Source organism: Mobula birostris, chromosome 2 (assembly GCF_030028105.1).
Source record: "Mobula birostris isolate sMobBir1 chromosome 2, sMobBir1.hap1, whole genome shotgun sequence".
NCBI lineage: Eukaryota > Metazoa > Chordata > Chondrichthyes > Myliobatiformes > Myliobatidae > Mobula > Mobula birostris.
This window is the reverse complement of record NC_092371.1, coordinates 16,358,218-16,380,582: the sequence shown is the minus strand read 5'-3', so window position 1 is coordinate 16,380,582 and position 22,365 is coordinate 16,358,218. Positions and strand designations below refer to the sequence as shown.

General features: G+C 44.3%; 1 protein-coding gene across 1 annotated transcript in view; it reads right to left on the bottom strand.

Moving 5' to 3' along the window:
• LOC140184956 (CUGBP Elav-like family member 3-A) overlaps positions 1–22,365 on the bottom strand; it is a 102,251-nt gene that overhangs the window by 49,005 nt on the left and 30,881 nt on the right. The window contains exon 2 of the mRNA XM_072238200.1: positions 14,960–15,042. Within this exon, the coding sequence (XP_072094301.1) occupies positions 14,960–15,042 (83 nt within the window). The remainder of the gene's footprint in view (positions 1–14,959; positions 15,043–22,365) is intronic.

Genomic DNA, 22,365 nt, shown 5'->3' with positions numbered 1-22,365 from the left:
TACCCTCTGCATTAATTCTCCACACCCAGCTCATCGAGGGATCGGCAGCGGATAGGGCAAGCAGTTTCAAGTTGTTGGGTGTCAACATCTCTGAAGATCTATCGTGGTTCCAACATATTGATGCAATTACAAAGAAGGCACAACAGTGAGTATATTTCATTAGGAATTTGAGGGGACTTGGTATGTCACCAAAGACACTGCAAATTTCTACAGATGTACTATGGAGAGAAAGAGGTGACATGGATCAGAAGATGTAGAATCTATGTGGCTAGAGTTAAGAAACAGCAAAGGTTAAAAGACCCTGATGGGAGCTATGCACAAACCTCCAAATAGTACCCAGGACGTGGGATACAAATTATAATTGGAGATAGAAAAGGCATGTCAAAAGGGCAATGTTATGATAGTTTCAATATGAAGGTAGATTGGGAAAATCAGGCTGAATTTCAAGAAAGGGAATTTGAAGAATGCCAACAAGATAGCTTTTTAGAGCAGCCTGTGGTTGAGCCCACTAGGGGAAAGGCAATTCTGGTTTGGGTGTGTGTAATAAACTGGATTTGACTTAGGAGGAGGCAGTAATCATAATATGATAGAATTCACCCTGCAATTTGAGAGGGAGGAGCTAAAGTCAGATGGATCAGTATTACGGTGGAGTAAAGGGAATTACAGAGGCATAAGAGGGGGAGTTGGTCAAAGTTGATTGGAAGGGAACACTAGCAGGGATGATGGCAAGAGAGCAACGGCTGGAGTTTCTGGGAGCAATCTGGAAGGTGTAGAACAGATACATCCCAAAGGATATTTTACCTTTATTTTTCTAAAGGCAAAATAATGCAATCTTGACACCGAGGAAAGTCAAAGCCAACATAAATGTAAAATTGAGGGCATAGAATAAAGCAAAAATTTGTGGGAAATTCGGGGATTGAGAAGTTTTTAAAAACCAACAGAAGGCAACTAAAAAAACCATAAGGAGGGAAAAGATGAAATATGTAGCTAAGCTAGCCAGTAATATCAAAGAGGATACCAAAAGTTTATATATAGAGAGGCGAGAGTAGATAATGGAACACTGGAAAATGTCACTGGAGAGGTAGTAATGGGGGACAACAAAGTAAATAAGTATTTTGCATCAGTCTTCACTGTAGAAGACACTAGCAGTATGCTGGAAGTTCAAGACTGCCAGGGGCAGAAATGAATGCAGTTGCTATTACTAGGGAGAAGGCGCTTGGGAAGATGAAAGGTCTGAAGGTTGATACGTAAGTCAGTTGGACCAGATGGACTACATCCCAAGGTTGTGAAAGAGGTAGCTGAAGATATTATAAAGGCATTAGTAATGATCTTACATGAATCACTAGATTCCGGCTTGGTTCTGGAGGACTGGAAAATTGTAAATGTCACTCCACTCTTTAAGAAGGTAGGGAGGCAGAAGAAAGGAAATTTTAGTTGGTCTGACTTCAGCGGTTGGGAAACTGATGGAGTTGATCATTAAGGTTGTGGTTTTGGAGTACTGGGAGACACATAATAAAAAAGGCCAAAGTCAGCATGGTTTCCTTAAGAGAAAATCTTGACCGTCAAATCTGTTGGAATTCTTTGAGGAAATAGCAAGCAGGATAGACAAAGGAGAGTTGGTAGATATTGTGCACTTGGATTTTCAGAAGGTCTTTGAGAAGGTGTCATACATGAGGACGCTTAACAAGATAAGACCCCATGATATTACAGGAAAGATACCAGCATGAACAGAGCATTGGCAAATTGGCAAGAGAAAATAGTGGGAATAAAGGAAGCCTTTTCTGGTTGGCTGCCGGTGAATAATGGTGTTTCGTAAGGATCAGTGTTGGGACCGCTTTATTTTACGTAATACTTCAGTGATTTGGAAGACAGAGTTGATGGTTTTGTGGCCAAGTTTGCTGACAATACAAAGATAGGAGGAGAGCCAGGTAGGGTTGAGAAAGCAGGGAGGCTGCAGAAGGACTTAGGCAGATGAGGAGAATGGGTAAAGAAGTGGCAGATAGAATACAGTGTCGGGAAGCGTATTGTCATGCACTTTGGTAGAAGGAATAGAGGCGTAGACTAGATTCTAAACAGGGAGAAAATTGAGCGACCCAAGGCACAAAGGGTCTTGGGAGTCCTCCTGCAGGATTTGCCTCAGGTTAACCTGCAGGTTGAGTTGGTGGTGAGGAAGGCAAATGGAATGTTAGCATTCATTTCAAGAAGAGTAGAATATAAAAGCAAGGACTTAATGCTGGGGCTTTCTAAGTTTCAGAGGATGTCCATGAGAATGATTCTGGGAATGAAAGTGTTAACGTATGAGGAGTGTTTATACTCTGGAATTTATAAGGTTGGGAGGGGATCTCATTGAAACCTATCAAATATTGAAAGGTCCAGATAGAGCGGATGTGGAGAGGATGTTTCCTCTGTCAGGGAAGTCTAGGACCTGAGGGCACAGCCTCAGAATTGAGGGACATTAAATTAGGATGGAGATGAGGGAGAAGTTCTTTAGACAGAGGGTGGTGAATCTGTGGAACTGATTGCCACAGATGGTTGTGGAGACCAGATCATTTGATGTACTTAAGGTGTAGGTTGTCGGGTTATTGATTAGTCAGGGTGTGAAAGGTTACAGGGAAAAGGCGGGAGAATGGGGTTGATGGATCAGTCTTGATGAAATGGCAGAGTAGACTCAATGGGCTGAATGGCCCCATTCTGCTCCTATGTCTTTTGGTCTTATGTTTTATGAAAAAAGAGCAGGATTCATCCAGCGTCCTGGCGTATCAACTTTACTAAACCTGGTCATATTTACACAGCTGCCCTGAATGGGAGTTTTTCCTGTGAGAATTTCCTTTAGTGTTCCATATTGTTAGGTTAGTGTTTGAATGATCATTTTTCTTGCAGTTTAACTTGCTTTTTGTTTGCTTATGTATTCACCTGTTTGTCTGTAAATGTTCAGTATTTGGAGTATAGCTGGTTTGTGATTTTTTTGTAGTTTGTCAATGCCATAAATTGAACCGTCTCATCTGCTGTTGTTATCAAGGAATTTCTTTATCTATCTAGTTTGAGCTAGTTTTCAGTACAAGGTGATCACAAATTCTTTCCCTTTTCTTTGTCTCCTTCCTTCAGCTCACACTTACAGTTCAGGAAGTTGGTTACTGTTATTTCTTTGTAATGAACACTGTAACCACAAGATTTATGCCTCATCATTGACTTCTGAAGAACCTACTAGACTGTGCAGGCTCCCGTTCAGAGCAGATGTGTAAACATGACCAGATTTAGTCAGACATGGCAGCTGCATTGATCACTGTGTTTGTCTTGAGAGTTTCAGGAAGCGAGCTCTTACCAGCCAAAGAAGGGGCAGCTTTAAAGATACTGCTCTGATCACTTATCTTACGTGACCTGGGGACATTTGCTTTGCCTCCTGGTGAAAATCGTTATGTTTTATGACATTAAGGGTTGTGATGATTAATTTAATTTTAATCCCTTGAACTGGCCTTGGATCACAGACAGAAGTGAAACCAGCAGTCGATCTGCACTAATACTACGCTGTCTTTGAGGCAGGACAGATACCAATCTCAAGGCTCAATGAACTAGATACTCAAGATTCAAGATAGTTAAATGTTGTTTCCTGTACACAAGTGTAAACGAGAACATAATAATTGGTACTTTGGATCTGACGCAGAACAAAAAAACCCACAAAAGATAAATAAATAATAGAATAATAATAATAATAAACACAATAAACACAAAATACATAGCAACACACACAAAATGCTAGAGGAACTCAGCATGTCAGGCAGCATCTGTGGAAATGAACATTTGATGTCTTAGGCTGAGACCCTTCTTCAGGATTGAGAAGGAGGGGGGAAAAAGTTGAGGGGAGGGGAAGGAGGCGATTGGCAAAGCCAGGAGGGTGGAGAAGGTCAATGGCAGGAGAAGAAGGTACCTGATAGGAGAGGAGAGTGGACCATAGGAGAAAGAGTGGCTTCATCTTGGCACAAGAGGAGGCCATGGACTGACATGTCTGAATTGGAATGGGATTGGGAATTAAAATATTTGGCCATTGGGAAGTTTCGCTTGTGGTGGATGGAAGTGGAGGTGCTTGATGAAGCAGCCCCCTAATTTACGATGGCAGATGAATGCGTGCCTCTGGATGGAGGGGCAACACTTTATATTCCATCTGGGTCACCTTCAACCTGATGGCATGAATATCGATTTCTCCTTCCGGTAAAAAAAATTTCCTCCCCCTTCCCCTCTTCCCCTATTCTCCACTCTGACCTTTTACATCTTCTCAGTTGCCTATCACTTCTCCTGGCCCCTTCCTCCTTCCCCCAGTCCTGAATAAGGGTCTCGGCCTGAAATGTAGACTGCTTATTCATTTCCATAGATGCTGCCTGACCAGCTGAGTTCCTCCAGCATTTTCTATGCATTTCTTTGGATTTCAGCATTTGCAAACTTCCTTGTGTATATAAATACGTTAGATAGCTTATATATGTACATATGTAACCTTCTCACTGGAACTTGTATACCAAATTGGCTCATTAGCTAACTCTGCTAACAGCTACGTGACTCTGCGATGAGAAGGCCACATTTCATAAACAACATATGTCTAGGATCAGTATGATTTGGGGTTCAACCAAACAGGAAAGTTAAGATGTTCCAATTAAACAACATAGGACTGAGATTAGGAAAAACTTCTTCACACAGAGAGTGGTGAATCTGTGGAATTCTCTGCCACAGGAAACAGTTGAGGCCAGTTCATTGGCTATATTTAAGAGGGAGTTAGATATGGCCCTTGTGGCTACGGGGTCAGGGGGTATGGAGGGAAGGCTGGGGCGGTGTTCTGAGTTGGATGATCAGCCATGATCATAATAAATGGCGGTGCAGGCTCGAAGGGCCGAATGGCCTACTCCTGCACCTATTTTCTATGTTTCTATGTAAGGAATGCTGTATAAGTATTGCAGTATTGCTCATATGCAGTTATCAGTAGCCCAGAAATGACAGATCGTACGCCAATATAAAATTATAGAGAAAGTGTATTTAACAAACTTACAGCTTTAACAAACAGTTACAGAAAAAGAAAAGGAAAATAAATGGGCCCATTACAGTTAAACCAGTCCAAGATGCACATAAACGTTGGAGCTCATTCTGGAGTAGTCGGGGGTGTATCTCTTCACTCACGTGCAAGACCCACGGACTGTGTGAAAGCACCTGCCACATTCCAAACTTCCCTTAAAGACCATCTCAAATGAACTGGCTCTCTCTTTTGGGAGTATGGCCCTTCCTCCCTGGAGCCATTTGTCAGCACAAAGCACTTCTTGCAACGGGGACTCTCCTTCCAGCGGCATTCTGCAGCCAATTCCTTTGTCCTGCGCTCCGCAGCTCCCCCCAAAAGACCCGAAACGAGACCACTGTCCTTCAGAAAACTCTTCCCCACAGCTCTCTCGCACATCCCATAATCCTCATTCGCTGACGCACATTCCTAAGCTGGACAAGATGGCTGCTTTTCTTTAGCCAAAGTCAAAACACTCCTTCCAGCAGGTCACACTGCCTTTACAGAAACCTGCTAATGTAGATGACATCATAGCGTAGCAGTAGAAGTCTTAACTGGGGCATTACACATAGATAGATTGTATGTCTGTATGTCTATGTAATGGCATAGCGCTTTTACACCTCGGGGTCTTCTGGAGTGTGGGGTTCAATTCCGGCGCTGTCTGTACATCCTCCCTGTGGAATGTGTGGGCTTTCTCTGGCTGCTCCTGTATCCTTCCACAGTCCAAAGATGTACCGGGTAGGTTAACTGGTTATTGTAAACTGTCCCAAGATTAGGCACAATTAATCAGGTTTGCCAGGTCATCGTGGCTCGAAGGGCCGGAAGAACATAGAACATACATAGAACATAGAATAGAACAGCACGGTACAGGCCCTTCGGCCCACAATGTTGTGCCGACCCTCCAACCCTGCCTCCCATATAAGCCCCCACCTTAAATTCCTCCATATACCTGTCTAGTAGTCTCTTAAACTTCACTAGTGTATCTGCCTCCACCACTGACTCAGGCAGTGCATTCCACGCACCAACCACTCTCATGTCCTCTTGTACTGAGCAGTGGTGCCCTGGGGAAGAGGCGCTGGCTATCCACTCTGTCTATTCCTCTTATTATCTTGTACACCTCTATCATGTCTCCTCTCATCCTCCTTCTCTCCAAAGAGTAAAGCCCTAGCTCCCTTAATCTCTGATCACAATGCATACTCTCTAAACCAGGCAGTATCCCGGTAAATCTCCTCTGTACCCTTTCCAATGCTTCGACATCCTTCCTATAGTGAGGCGACCAGAACTGGACACAGTACTCCAAGTGTGGCCTAACCAGAGTTTTATAGAGCTGCATCATTACATCGCGACTCTTAAACTCTATCCCTCGACTTATGAAAACTAACATTCCGTAAGCTTTCTTAACTACCCTATCCACCTGTGGAAGGGTCTATTCTGTGCTGTATCGCTATATAAATAAAAATTAAGTGACAGTAAGCATAGTTGCTGAGGTGACTGACAGGAACTGAGAGTGATGGGGAGTGTGGTGGGGTGGGTTAGTGGCTGGAGATGTTCATCAGCTTTACTGCCTTACTGTTCTGAGCCTGCTGGTCTGGCATGGATGCTACATAGCCTCTTCTCCAATGGGAGTGAGACAAGCAGTGCGTGAGATACCCATCTCAAGGGTCAACAAACCAGATATGGAGTCTTTGTAATCTGACCCCTGTTCACACTTGAATTAAAGCTCATTTCTTTTTACCAGCGAGCTACACTGATTCCTGCTTCCGAGTGCAGCTGACAACCTTTGCAGCCGCTCCCACACAACTTGTTTGTTTGCTCTTCCGACCCTGCCATCTGTCTCCGAGAGGGAGTGAGAAACCAGTTACCATGCAAACTGGGGTTACTTAGAAACCAGAGCCAACATCATCATCATTCCCCATAGAAACAAGCAAACAATAGCAAGCAGCACAGGGCAAAGGTGGGGGAGGAAAACAGGGGAGGGGGGAAGGGAAGGTGGCGGAGTGGGAGAGGACAGAGCTGGGAGTGGGGAAAGGAGAAGGGGGGTTATAAAGGAGAGAGGCAAGATATAGCAGAGGTTTAGAGGGAGATAGTCCTGAGGTTTGTAAGCAGAATTGGTAAATTGTTTTTTTATTGTCACGTGAATCAAGTACAGTGAAAAACTGCTTTGCATGCCACCTTATTCTTGATTCCACCTTTTCCCATCCTGTCTCCTGTAAACATGCCATTCCCTTTTCTCAGTTGCTTTGTCTCCACTGCATCTGTTCAGAGGATGAAGCTTTCCTTTCCGGGACATCAGAGATGGTCTTCTTCCTCCATTAGTGATGCCCTCACCCGCATCTCCTCCATTTTCCGCACATCCATCCTCACCCCGTCTTACCGCCACCTTACAGGGATAGAATGCCTCTTGTCCCTATGCACCAGCCCATGACCCTCTGCATCTTGTACATTATATTTTATACTTTATTGTCGCCAAACAATTGATACTAGAACGTACAATCATCACAGCGATATCTGATTCTGCGCTTCGCCAGTCTCCACCATTTTCAATGGGACCCTATCATCAAACACATCCTTACCTCCCTCCCACTCTCCGCTTTCCGCAGGGATCGTTCCCTGTGTGATTCCTTTGTCCACATCTCTCCCCACTAATCTCCCTCCTCGCACTTACCCCTGCAGCAGAAATGCCGCACCTGCCAATTCACTTCCTCCCTCGCCTCCATTCAGGGCCCCAAACAGACGGTCCTGGTGAGGCGACACTGTTGATATTGTCTACTGTATCCGCTGCTCCCAATGTGGCCTCCTTTACATTGATCAGACCCAACGTTGTCTGGGGGACTGCATTGATGAGCATCTTTGATCCATCCACAAAATGTGGCCAACCATTTTAATTCCTATCCCCACTGCCATTCCGACATGACTGTCCACGACATCCTTTATTGCCACAATGAGTCTGCTCTCGGAGTGGAGAAGCAACACCTCATATTCTGTTAGTGTAGCCTCCACCCAGGTGACGCGAACATTGATTTCTCCAACGTCCAATAATTTTTCCCTCTCCTTCTTCCCTCTTCTCAGTTCCCTACTCTAGCCCCCCTCTTATTTTTTTAAAATCTTTTTTATTAATTATTATTGAAGATAAACAAAAAATACATTAAGGTAATCAAGTCAACATGTCAATATGTACAATGAAGAATTAAATTAGCAAATAACTGATTAACAAAGCTAAGCAATATATCAATAATAACAAGAAAAAATAGTGTTAAGAATATTTTTTTGAAAGAGAAAAAGAAAGGAAAAAAAAGAACCCCTACTAACTAAGAGAAAAAAGTCCTACTAACTAAAAAAAACAGGAAAAAAACCCCATTGGGAGCACGACCCTGGAGCTATACGTCATACAAGCTTCCACAAAAGAAAAACATCAATCCGCCAACTCAAATCCATTTAAACAAAAATCGGAAGGAAACCATATTAAGTAACTCAAATCAGATGATAGTAGCGGGCAAATGAACCCCACCTTATTCTCGAAATCAAATTGAGGATCAAAAGTTCGACTTCTGATTTTCTCCAAACTAAGACATAGCATCACCTGAGAGAACCATTGTATCAAAGTGGGAGCAGAAACATCTTTCCATTTCAACAAAATAGCCCTTCTGGCCAATAATGTAACGAATGCAATTACATGTTGGTCTGATCGAGAAATACCATGAATATATTGAGGGATTATACCAAACAGAACTGTCAATTTATTTCTTGTCTTCTCTTCACTTCCCCCTGGTGTCCCTCCTCCTTCCTTTTCTCCCATGGTCCACTCTCCTCTCCTATCAGATTCCTTCTTCTTCAGCTTTTGCCTTCCCACCTAACACCTTCCAGTTTCTTACTTCATCCCCATCCCTCACTGACCTGACCACCTCAGGTCTCAAGACTTGCATCATCAGGTACAAGAAAAGTTACTACCCTTCAGACATCAGGCTCCTGAACAAAAGAGGATAACTACACCCATCTATCGAGAGTTCCCACAACCAATGATCTCACTTTAAGGTCTCTTTATCTGGTTATTTCATGCTCTCGTTGTTTATTTATATTTGCATTTGCATAGTATGTTGTCCTCTATGCTCTTACTCTTTGATTGATCCTGTTTACAGTTACCACTCTATAGGTTTTCTAAGTATATCCCGCAGGAAAAAGCATCTCAGGGTAGTATGTGGTGACATGTATGTACTTTGATAATTAAATTTACTTTGAACTTTGAACCTATCACCTTCTAGCTTATTCTCCTCCCCCCACCCCCCACATCTTCTAATCCTGGCTTCTTTCCCCTTCCTTTCCAGCCCCGATGAAGGATCTTGGCCCGAAGTGTCAATTGTTCATTCATTTCTATAGATGCTGCCTGACCTGCTGAGTTCCTTCAGCATTTTGTGTGCATTACTCTGGATTTCCAGCATATAGGATATTGTATTTATGATTTGCATGTCACCTGCACATAATAGGCATCCGTTAGTCCCTTGAGACCACGGATTTGTGCCTTGGAAGGTTTCCAGGGTGCAGGCCTGGGCAAGGTTGTATGGAAGACCAGCAGTTGCCCATGCTGCAAGTCTCCCCCCTCCACGCCACTGATGTTGTCCAAGGGAAGGGCATTCGGACCCATACAGCTTGGCACCAAGGTCGTCACAGAGCAATGTGTGGTTAAGTGCCTTGCTCAAGGACACAACATGCTACTTCAGCCAAAGCTCGAACTAGAGACCTTCAAATCACTAGATGAACACCTTAACCACTTGGCCACGCGCCGACACTGTCACCTGTACAGATTATTTATTCACATTGATGCATTCAGGTATTACAAAGGGAAAAAGAATAATAAAAAACAATAAAGTGTTAGAGTTACAGAGAGAATAGAGTGCATGCAGACAGTAAGGTGCAAGGGTCATGACAAGGTCAATTTAATAGAATGATAACCATAAGACTATAAGACATAGGAGCAGAATTAGGCCATTCAGCCCATCAAGTTGGCTCTGCCATTGCATCATGGCTGACTTATTAACTCTCTAAATCCCACTCTCTTATTTTCTCCTTATAACCTTTGATACATTTACTAATCAGGAAACTATCAACCTCTGGATGAAATATACAGTGCCCAATGACTTGGCCTCTGCAGGCATCTGTGGTAATGAATTCCATACTTTCACAACCCTCTGGTTAAAGAAGTTCCTCCTCATCTCTGTTCTAAATGGACATCCTTCTATTCTGAGGCTGTGCCCTCTGGTCTTACTGTAGACTGTAATTATATAATTTATCCTTGATATTCCCCGGTATGAGATAACAGCAGGGTAGAAGCTGTCCTTCAGCCTGCTGGTATGTGCTCTCAGGCTTTGTATGGAGACTCGTTAAGGACCTGACAAGAGTTTACTTTTCCCCTAAAGGTGCCTTCACAGCTAAAGTCCCAATAAATCAAAGAAGTAATTTAGTGAATGAGAATCCTGCCCACTCAGGTGAGTCCATTTCCTGAAGCTCATCATTCTCCCAGCAGCCGTTCCTCCTCCCTAGGCCCTACACCTCTGAACTGCTCCACGCTATCCCTGATGGGCCCTGATGAAGCGCATAGGCCCAAACATCGACGTGTGATAAATAAATCTGAACTGACTCTGTTTATTCCCTCCATAGATGCTGCCTGACCTGCTGAGTTCCTCCAGCACTTTGTGTGTATTGTTCTGGATTTCCGTCATCTGCAGAACCTCTTGTTTGCCTGTACTACTTGTCTTTGGGACCCACAGGGCACAGTTGCTGCAGTACGACGAAGCCTCTTCAACAAGTATCTCCCACCTGTTGAGCCATGTGGACGCAGTGGAGGCTCTGTGCTCTACCACTGCTGGTGGCTCAGCTAGATCAGGAGAGATAAGATCACTGTAGCTTGTATACACTTCTTTGTCCAACCCTCCTCCCTCCTCCCTCCTCCCTGACACTGCCCTTCTTCAATCTCTCAAAAACCACAGCTATCACACCAGCCTGCACTGTCCAGTAGGAACGAGTTGCTGGAGTGTATATAGTGTCTGGGGGAGGGTTAGCACCTCTGGCGAAGGGACTTGTCGTGTTCCATTCCGGGGCCTCTCACTTACTTTTGGTCCCCCTGGACACTCAGCTATCACCTGTGTCTGCAGCTAGCTGTTTGCATGTGACACCAGTACACTGTTTCAAGAGGCGGACTAGAGCAGGCGAGGGTAGCTGGTGAGCCTCATACCCTGTTGAGATATGGACATGCCTGTCCTGGCAAGTCACGTCAACTCAAGCAGACTGGGCGGATGAGATCAACAGCCAGGAGGAATGTTCTGCATCACTACGAGAAGGGTGAAGAGTCAGAAGAAGTCATGATCAAGGAGAAAGGAGGACCCCAACAGTAACGACTACTCATACTACTGGACCTGGACCGAGGCTGAGAGAGTGAAACTACCCAAGTGCAGCAGCTTTTCCTCTTCAAAACAGGTTTTCTCAGTCATTGTGGGATGTGGCGGATAACCAATCTATCAATGACTTGCTAGCTAACTCCACCAACTCATCTCATCAGTTCATCTGCAACAAGGATGTACTTGTGGTCCACAGTCTTCCCCTCTTTCTGAGCAAGTTAGAATTTGTTCCCTCTATATCTCCAATTATCCATACTCCAAACCTTGTTATCTTAAGGAAAACCACACTTTTCACAGTCTGGAGGCTAACTCTGAACACGACCCTATTCTGGTCAGCAGTGACTTCTAATCTACGTCCACTGATATACCTTCTCTCCTCTCCCAATGTACTTGAGCAATACTGAGTAATGGAATTCACAGAATGATACGGCACAGCATTTGGCTCATCTGCCTGTTCTAGCTCTTACTGGTCTCAGGCCTCTCTCCTCTCTCTCCATAATTTTGCTAATTTTCTTTCACTTCAAGTATCTATCCATTCTTATGAAAACACCCTTGAGTATGCTCCAGTAGCCCTCTGGGCAGCGTGTCACAAGTCAGAACATCCAAGTTGAAAAGCAAAAAACTGGATCTGCTGAAAACCTGGAAACACTCAATGGGTCAGGTAACATCTGCAGAGAAACAGTTTGCATTACAGATCAACATCGTCAGTTTGAAACACAAACTCTGCTCCTTTCCCCTCAGTTGCTGCCTGGACAGGTGAGGATTGCCAGCATTTACTGATGTCATCCCATACAGATTTTCTCAAGGTTAACAACAGGGTTCCATTCTTGTGAGTCGTTCATAATCTGAGTAGAACATAAGAGTTGGAGCAGGAGATGGCCTCTGTCCCGTCAACCCTGCTCTGGCTTTCAATAAGATCATGACTGATTTCTCCATAGACTCAGCTCCACCTACCTCCTTCAATTCCCCTGCTATGAAAAATTGACCTAACTGCAGCTTTAAATATATTTATAAAGTAGTCTCTACTGCTTTCCTGGGCAGTATCTATCCCTAAATTCCTTTAACTCTTCTGAATTCTAGTGAGTACAGTCTCAGGTGACTCGATCTCTCCTCATAGGCTAACTCCCTGTATCAGACCTCAAAGTTCAAAGTAAATTTATTATTAAAGTACATATATGTCACCACGTACAGCTCTGAGATTCATTTCCTTGTGGGCATATTCAATAAATCTATAGAAAAATAACCATAACATAAGCATTGAAAGACCTCACCAACTTGTACAAAAGTCAACACATTGAGCAAATACAAAAAGAAAGAAAAAATAATAATAAATAAATGAACAATAGATATTGAGAACATGAGGTGAAAGAGTCCTCGAAAGTGGTCCATAGGTTGTGGGGCTAGTGAAGCTAAGTGAAGTTATGTCCTTTGGTTCAAGAACCTGATGGTCGAGGGGTAGTAATTGTTCCTGAACTTGGTGGTGTGAGTCCTAAGGCTCCTGTACCTTTGAAAAGAGATCGTGGCAGGGGTGGTGGGGGCCCCGATGATGAATGTTGCTCTCCTGCAGAAGCATTTCATGTAGAAATGCTCAATAGTGGGGAGGGCTTTACCCATCATGGACTGGACTGTATCTACCAATTTTTGTAGGATTTTTCATGCAAAAGGCATTGGTGTTTCCATTCCAGGATCAACATGGCTAGTATGTCTTTTATTTTCAGAAATGTGGCCATGAGATAAATTCCAAAACAGCATTGAATGCCTACAGCCCTGCACCAGCCAATAAATCCCACATCCCTTCCCCACCCATTAGTCTCACATTTAGTGGCCACTTTATTAGGTACCGCTGTACACCAGCTCGTTAAAGCAAACATCTAATCAACCAAACATGTGGCAGCAACTCAATTCATAAAAGCATGCAGAGGTGTTCAAAAAGTTCAATTTTTGTTCGAACCACACATCAGAATGGCGGAGCAATATACTCTCTGTGACTTTGTCTGTGGAATGATTGCTGGTGCCAGGCAGGGTGGTTTAACTCAGAATATGCTGTTCTCCTGGGATTTTCACGTACAACAATCTCAGAGTTTACAGAGAATGGAGCGATGAACAAAAAACATCCAGTGAGCGGCAGTTCTGTGGGCGGAGGTGTCTTGCTAATGAGAGAGGTCGGAGGAGGATGGCCGGACTGGTTCAAGCTGACAGAGGGGCGACGGTAACACAAGTAACAACTTGTTACAACAGCGTTGTGCAGAAGAGCGTCTCCGAACACGCATGTTGAACCTCGAAATCGATGGGCTACAGCAACAGAAGACCAGGGACATACAGGAGGTACTTAATAAAGTGTTTACTGAGCGTACATGGAATGGACTGCCAGAGGAAGAGGCAAGTACAATAACATTTAACAGTTACTTGGACAGATACATGGATAGGAAAGGTATATAGGCAATGGGAATCTTGGTCAGCAAGGATTAGTCAGTCCAAAGGTCCTGCTTCTGTACTGTGTGACTCTGACCTGTATGAAGGTCTTTCTCATTTCACCCTTTGGTTCTTGTCCTGATTAATTTAAGTGTATTTCCTCTGATCACTCCTGAAAGGAAATCTCTTGATTTGTGCTCCTCAATCCCTTGTGATTTCAAGCAACACTTTTAAGTCTCTACTTCACCTTTTCTGTTCTTCTTCAGCTGCTCCTTGTGAACCATGGGACTATTCCAAACCTCATCTACTTGCTCCCAAAGGCCATGATCTCTTCCCTGAAATGTGGGTCCCAAAACTTGTTATTATATTCTTGTCTACGCTTGTCCATTGGTAATATCTACAGGAGGCGCTGTCTCTAAACAGCATCATCAAAGATCCCCACCATCCAGGCAACACCATCATCTCAAAGCTCCCATCAGGCAGGAGGTACAGAAGCCTTAAGTCCCACACGACCAGGTTCAGGAACAGTTACTTCCCTTCAACCATTTGGTTCCTGAAACAACTGGCACAATGGTGGCAGAGACAGATGCATTAGGGACATTTAAGAGACTTTTAGATAGACACATGGATAATAGGGAAACAGAGGGAAGGATTAGATTGATCTTAGAGTAGGTTAACAGGTCGGCATAACATCGAGGGTCGAAGGGCCTTCACTGTGCTGTACTGTTCTATGTAATGCTAATTACTATAGTTTAGCAATACTATGACCACTTCGATCATTTTGCACTAAAACAGAATTTTCTATATTCTATATTCTATATGTATTTTTCATGTAAAATTGTATATAAATTATGCTTAAATTATGTTTTCCTTGTGAATACTGCTTATATGTTTTGTGCCTGTGATGGCTGTTGCAATTAAGATTTTCATTGTAACTGTGCATATTACAATGAACTCAACTTTGTCATAGCTGAACTTGGAGACAGGGTCCTTTATACATTGCTCACTGTAAGACTAGCATTAGACTCCCTACTCTGGGAAGAGCAATCCCAAATTTTCTGTTCTTTCCACACTGACAGTCCCGTTTATTTGATTAAGCATCTTTGTAAAGGCAACTCTCACTTACCCCAGGCAGTGTCTTCTGTTCATGTAGCGCCGTCTGTGCCTTCAACGCAGACTCCCTTGCACAATACGTCAGGAAGGCGCAACCTTTGTGGAGTAGAAATCACAACGTCACCATGGTAATCTCAGAACAGTCACTGGTGGGCATGGCAGGTAACCCCAGGGCTCAAGTTTAGCCTGCAGGACTTCCCTGGAGTTGTCAGGAACTTAAGATCAATTTGACACTGTTGCAGTACATCTACATTTTCTACAGGAGGCACTGCTTCATGTAGACAACATCCATTATAAGAGATCCCCAACTTCTCACAGCTGTCATCGGCAGGAGGTACAGAAACCTGAAGTCCCACAGCACCAGGTTCAGGAACAGCTACTTCCCTTCACCATTCAAGTCAAGTCAAGTCGCTTTTTATCGTCATTTCGACCATAAGCTGCTGGTACAATACACAGTAAAAATGAAACAACGTTCCTCCAGGACCATGGTGCTACATGAAACAACACAAAACTACACTAGACTAAGTGAGACCACACAAGGCTACACTAGACTACAAAAAACAACACAAAAACTACACTGGACTACAGACCTACACAGGACTACATAAAATGCACAAAACAGTGCAGGGCAGTACAATAAACCAAACAATAGGCACAGTAGAGGACAAATTACAATATAATAATAAATGATTTAGATGTCAGTCTAGTCTCTGGATATTAAGGAGTCTGATGGCTTGGGGGAAGAAACTGTTGCCCAGTCTGGTCATGAGATCCCGAATGCTTTGGTACCTTTTGCCAGGTGGCAGGAGGGAGAAGAGTTTGTGTGAGGGGTGCGTGGGGTCCTTCATAATGCTGTTTGCCTTGCGGATGCAGCGTGTAAATGTCTGTAATGGCCGGAAGCGAGACCCCGATGATCTTCTCAGCTGACCTCACTATCGGCTGCAGAGTCTTGCGATCCGAGATGGTGCAATTCCTGAACCAGGCAGTGATGCAGCTGCTCAGGATACTCTCGACATATCCTCTGTAGAATGTGGTGAGGATGGGGGGGGGTGGTGGGAGATGGACTTTTCTCAGCCTTTGCAGAAAGTAGAGACAGCGCTGGGCTTTCTTGGCTATGGAGCTGGTGTTGAGGGACCAGGTGAGATTCTCCACCAGGTGAACACCAAGAAATTTGGTGCTCTTAACGATCTCAAAGGAGGAGCCGTCAATGTTCAGCGGAGAGTGGTCGCTCCGTGTCCTCCTGAAGTCAACGACCATCTCTTTTGTTTTGTTCACATTCAGAGACAGGTTGTTGGCTCTGCACCAGTCTGTTAGCCCCTGCACCTCCTCTCTGTATGCTGACTCATTGTTCTTGTTGATGAGACCCACCACGGTCGTGTCATCGGTGAACTTGATGATGCGGTTCGAGCTGTGAGTTGCAGCACAGTCGTGGGTCAGCAGAGTGAACAGCAGTGGACCGAGCACACAGCCCTGGGGGGCCCCTGTGCTCAATGTGATGGTGTTGGAGATGCAGCTCCCGGTCTGAGCTGACTGAGGTCTCCCAGTCAGGAAGACTAGGATCCAGTTGCAGAGGGAGGTGTTCAGGCCTAGCAGTTTCAGCTTTCCAATCAGGTTCTGAGGAATGATTGTGTTGAATGCTGAACTGAAGTCTATGAACAGCATTCGAACATACGAGTCTCTTTTGTCCAGGTGGATGAGGGCCAGGTGGAGGGTGGTGGCGATGGCGTCGTCTGTTGAGCGGTTGGGACGATACGTGAACTGCAGGGGGTCCAGTGAAGGGGACAACAGGGTTTTGATGTGCCTCATGACGAGCCTCTCAAAACACTTCATGATGTTCTTGAATCTTGAATCAATCAATGCAACCTCAATCATTACAGTTTAGCACCACTATGACCACTTTGATCACTAAAACGGACACAATTTTGTTCTAATCGTGTTCTCTGTAAAAATCTGTTTAAATTGATCTTTTTCTTTTGGACGTTGCTTACATTTCGGGCAGATGGGGCTTGTCAGCTTGTGGTTAGCAGCTCATTTAGGAGAAGGAAATCTCTGATATCAAACCTCTGCTGCCTTGTGGCTACACCTACTAATGGGGGAGGCTTCGGGAGTAAACTCTGAGGAAAAATCCGGAATGGAGCTGGAGTCCCAAAGGCAGTCCTTCATTGAGTTCAACCCTGACTGGCAACTCCTGGTGCCAAACTCTATCAGTCTCTGCCATTGATTTGGATTCATCAGCTGCACGGACAACAGCTTGCTCTCTATTTCCTACCATCTTGGCTTGCGTACTGGCTGTGCATCACGTAGTCAGTTGGGGCGCGACATCTATAGTTGACTTCGACCAATGGAGGGGCTCGCTGCTTCTGTGATGCCACGTGCCGGTGGTACTGCCGCACCTGCGCACGGTCGTGTATACGTGACAATGAACTCGACTTCACCAGATTTACAGAGTATTGACGGGCGCAAGGTCAAGGAAGGAGCAGAGGGATATGGGCCTGATGCAGGTCAGTGGGACTAGCATAGATTGGCATCGCAGTCATATGGAGAAGTTGTGTGAGAGGCCCATTTCTCAGCTGTACAGCTCTATGACTCTATATTCACTATCAGGTTTATTATCAGAAATATTGATCGCTTATTAGTTTTCCAAAATAGATTTATCATCATTGAATCATATATCATGAAATGTGTTATTTTGTGGCAGCAGTACAGTGTAAAGACATAAAGTTACCGTAAAGAAAGAAAAAGAATTTCAGGATGTATATTGTATACGTTTCTTTGACAATAAATGTACCTATTGAAACTACAAAATGAATACGTAGTGCAAAAATATAATTAGTGTTCATGGGTTCATAACACAAAGAAGATAGTTCAAACCATAAGACATATACTGTATGTCTGAGCAATTTTGTTAATTATAAAAAACCAAGGGGAGAAAGGCGACCTCTCAAAGATCAGTGGGAACATTTATGAAACAATAAACTTTACACCATATGGGTCCCAGTAACTCTGGAAAATGATACAAACCAAGACTGAGGTATATAGAGCTGTTGGTTCCTTCTTTGTGATCGAATGAGGTACATTTTGATAAAAAGCACGAGAAGCCACAATATAAACCAATGGGCACAAAACCATGCAATGGAAAGGTCTGTGGCAGAAGTAGAAAACAGGGTGCAGAAGTTGTTGTGCTGGCAAGTGTACAGGATTTTCTGAATATTTATTAATGGACTTGGGTGAATAGGATACCCTTCCAAGTTGCAGACAAAAGCAGACTTAGAGGTTAAGGGAATTGTGAGGAGGGCGGCAACAGATTACAAGAAGATGTTGACACCTTTATCCTCTGGACCCCCACCCTGCTATTAATCCTTCTGGCAATGGAAACAGTTCTCTCTCTATAACCTATAAATACTGAATCAGATTTCCTTCATGACCATTTATTTTCCAAGAGAATAAACCCAACCCCTCTAGTCTTCCTTCACAATTCCTTCCAGTAAATCTGATCAAGACTTAAATCTGCGCAAAGTTGAATAGTTAGGGCAGCAACCTGAAGTCCAAGAGTGCAGGAAGATCAAGTAACAGGGAAGGCTGGGGTAACCTCTGGCTTGCAAGAGAAAACTGAATGACCCAGAGGAAACCCGCATGGGTCACAGAGAGCATACAAACACCACACAGAGAGCACCAAGGCCAGGACTGGAACATAGGACTCTAGTACTGTGAAGCAGCTTTTCCAGTGTGCTGAGCTAATCCTTTGAACCGGGAGGTAACATAGAGTGGTCATGGTGCCTCCTGCAACATTTGCTACCCCTTTAATCTACCCTTTCTGGGTTCTCCTGCCCTGAGTGAGCATAGTCCTGGCTAATTAGCCACATAACCTCTTCCATGATGCCTCGTTACAGTCTGGCACATTTTCATTTACCTGCATTGCACATTTAGAAACATAGAAACGTAGAAAGCCTACAGCACAATACAGGCCCTTCGGCCCACAAAATTGTGCTGAACACGTCCCTACCTTAGAAATTACTAGGGTTACCCATAGCCCTCTATTTTCCTAAGCTCCATGTACCTATCCAAAGGTCTCTTCCCCAGTCTCTTTCAGTTCGGTTCCCACCCCCCAACAATTCTAGTTTAAACTCTCCCCAGTAGCCTTAGCAAACCTCCCCGCCGGGATATTGGTCCCCCTGGGATTCAAGTGCAACCTGTCCTTTTTGTACAGGTCACACCTGCCCCAAAAGAGGTCCCAATGATCCAGAAAATTGAATCCCTACCCCCTGCTCCAATCCCTCAGCCACACATTTATCCTGCACCTCATTCTATTCCTATACTCACTGTCACATGGCACAGGCAGTAATCCAGAGATTACTACCTTTGAGGTCCTGTTTCTCAACTTCCTTCCTAACTCCCTGTAGTCTGTTTTCAGGACCTCTTCCCTTTTCCTACCTATGTCGTTGGTACCACTATGTACCACGACCTCTGGCTGTTCTCCCTCCCACTGCAGGATTTCTGGTAGCTTTTACACTGCACTTTTATTGTTTATCTTATTCTTGCTCAACACCTTGTGTAATGATTTGATCTGTATCGGGATTACGCAAGAAAAGCTTTTCACTGTATCCCGGTACACGTGACAATGATAAGCCAACGCCAAAGCTGAGAAAGAAAGGAGGATGAAAGCAACTGACAATTTTGTTTGAAACCCCCAAGGATTCTCCCTGCTGCTGCTGCTCACAGCTGTCCTGGAGATGGGAGATTAATCACTGGGGAGATCCCAGGAGAGCTGGCAAATGTCTACCTATCCCTGCCCCCTTGTCTCAGCCCTGGCAAGAGCTGCTACACCTCTGCGCACACTTACACGCCCTGCGGTGAGGGATTACAACGACAGCAGAGAGCATTTTCAATCCTGAAAAGCAACAAGCAAAACTGACTTAGTGATCATTTGAACCAGGTTTTGAGATATATTGAATAGCAGAATTAAAGTATTTTATTGAGGTTTAAGCACTGGATTGATGGCAGGAGGGGAGTTTCTACTCAGATGCCAGGGCAGAATCTGTCAGCTTCCAAGCTACATAGGATTTATGACCCAGCAATAGACTATTGAGCCCAGCAGATGCAAGCCTCACACCACCTTCCTCTCACCACTGACTAATCCTGTCAGCACAACCTTCCATTCTTCCCACTCCCATTGTTTATGGAGTTTCCCCTTAAAGCCAGCTCTGCTGTTCATATCTCTGCCTTTCCTGTGAGAAAAAAGCTTCAGCCTGTTCAGGCTTTTGAAGTACATGTAATCCCTCATCTAGCAATCATTTTCCTCACCTTTCTTTGTGTCCCAGTGTGCTTCCAGTTATGAGGCCAGAACTCTTAAATAACTTGATATGTCTGCCCTTGCACATTGCTCCAAGAGTAACCAAGGTATATAAGAGATCAGAAAAATCCATGGTGTTCGTGGTGTGGTCTAATGTAAGCATGTGGGAACTGTCTCTACATGAGTTTTGAGTGTAGTCAAATGCAGTGGAGTGTAGGAGACTGGGTGCGGTGTGGTCCAATGTAAGCACATGGGAACTGTCTCTGTATGTGTTCTGAGAGTAGACTAACCCAATGGAGTGTAGGAGATTGCGGTCTATCTAAATGACGACAGGCTCACTGGTAAGCTGATCCTACAATCATTCAGTCTCCCCCCAACCAGAAGCCCTAGGTGAACCATGAGAATCGCAGACTGCTGAGGACCAGATCTCTGGTCACCAAGGAAGTTACAAGAGGTCCAGGTATGATCTCCGGAAAGCCACCTCACGGGAAAAGTGGCAATTCTGGACTAAACTTGAATCAATGAAGGATCTTCGATAGTAGTGGCAGGGCCTGAATATTATCAACTCATAAAGTTAAATCAACTGACATAGATGACAACAGGGCTTTGCTTCCAGATTATTTCAATGCCTTCTGTGCTCGCTTTGCCCCTCAAAACATGGAGGAACCATCACAAACTCCTACAGCCCCTGAAGATCCTGTGATTTCATTCTCTGAGGTTGACATGTAAGCATCCTTCAGGAGGGTGAGCTCACGTGAAGCATTCGGCCCAGGTGGGGTACCTGGCCAAGCACTAAAAATCTGTGCTTATCAACTGGCTGCAGTGTTCACTGAGATATTTAACCCCTTGCTTCAGCAGTCTGAAGTACCCTCTGCTTCAAGCAGGCTTCAATTATACCGGTGCCTAAGCAGAATGTCACAAACTACCTCAATACCTCCAGTAGCACTTACATCCACCGTGATGAAGTGTTTTGAGAAGTTCGTAATGAAATATGTCAATTTCTGCTTGAGAAGCAGCTCTAATTTGCCTGCCAACACAGAAGTTCACAGCAGATACCATCTCATTGGCTCTTCATTCAACCTTGGAACATCTGGACTGTAAAGATATTCTTTAACAACTATAGCTCAGCATTCAGTATCATCAGTCCCGTAAAACTGATCAATAACCTCCAAGACCTTGGTCTCAACACTTCCTTCTGCAATTGGAATCTGAATTTCCTCATTTCCAGACTCTAGTCAGTTCGGATTGGCAACATCTCCCCCACGATCTCAATCAGTACAGGTGCACTGCAAGGGTGTGTGCTTAGCTCCTGCTCTACTCGGTTTATATTTATGACAGTGTGGTTAAGCACAGCTCCAATGCTATATTCAAGTTTGCTGATGATACCACTGTCTTAGGCTGAGTGAAGGGAGCTGATGAATCAGCATATAGGAGGGAGATTGAAAATCTGGATGAGTGGTGCCATAATAACAATCTCTTACTTAATTCCAGCAAGACCAAGGAGCTGATTGTTGACTTCAGGAGTTGGAAACCGGAGGTTCATGAGCCAGTCCTCGTCAGAGGATCAGAGGTGGAGAGGGTCAGCAACTTCAAATTCCTCCGTGTTATTATTTTGGAGGACCTGTCCTGGGCCCAGCAATTCATGCAATAATGAAGAAAGCTCAGCAGAACTTCTATTCCCCTAGTAGTTAGCGAAGATTCAGCATGATATCTAAAACTTTTGACAAACTTCTAGCGATATGTAGTGTAGTGTATATTGACTGGCTGCATCACAGCCGGGTAGGGAAATGCCAATGCCCTTGAATGGAAATTCCTAAGGTCCAGTCTATCATGGCCAAGCCCTTCCCACCCCCGAGCACATCTGAATGAAACTTTGTCACAGGAAAGCAACATTGGTCAAGAGGGACCACCACCATCCAGGATATGCTCTCTTCTCACTGCTGTCTTCAGGAAGAACATGAGCATCTGGACCCACACCACCAGGTTCAGGAATAATTATTACCCCTCAACCATCAGGCTCTTGAATCCAAGGGGATAAGCACTCAATTTCACTTACCCCATTACTGAAATGTTCCCGCTCACTTTCAAGGACTCTTCATAGAGTCATAGAAAAATACAGCATGGTACAA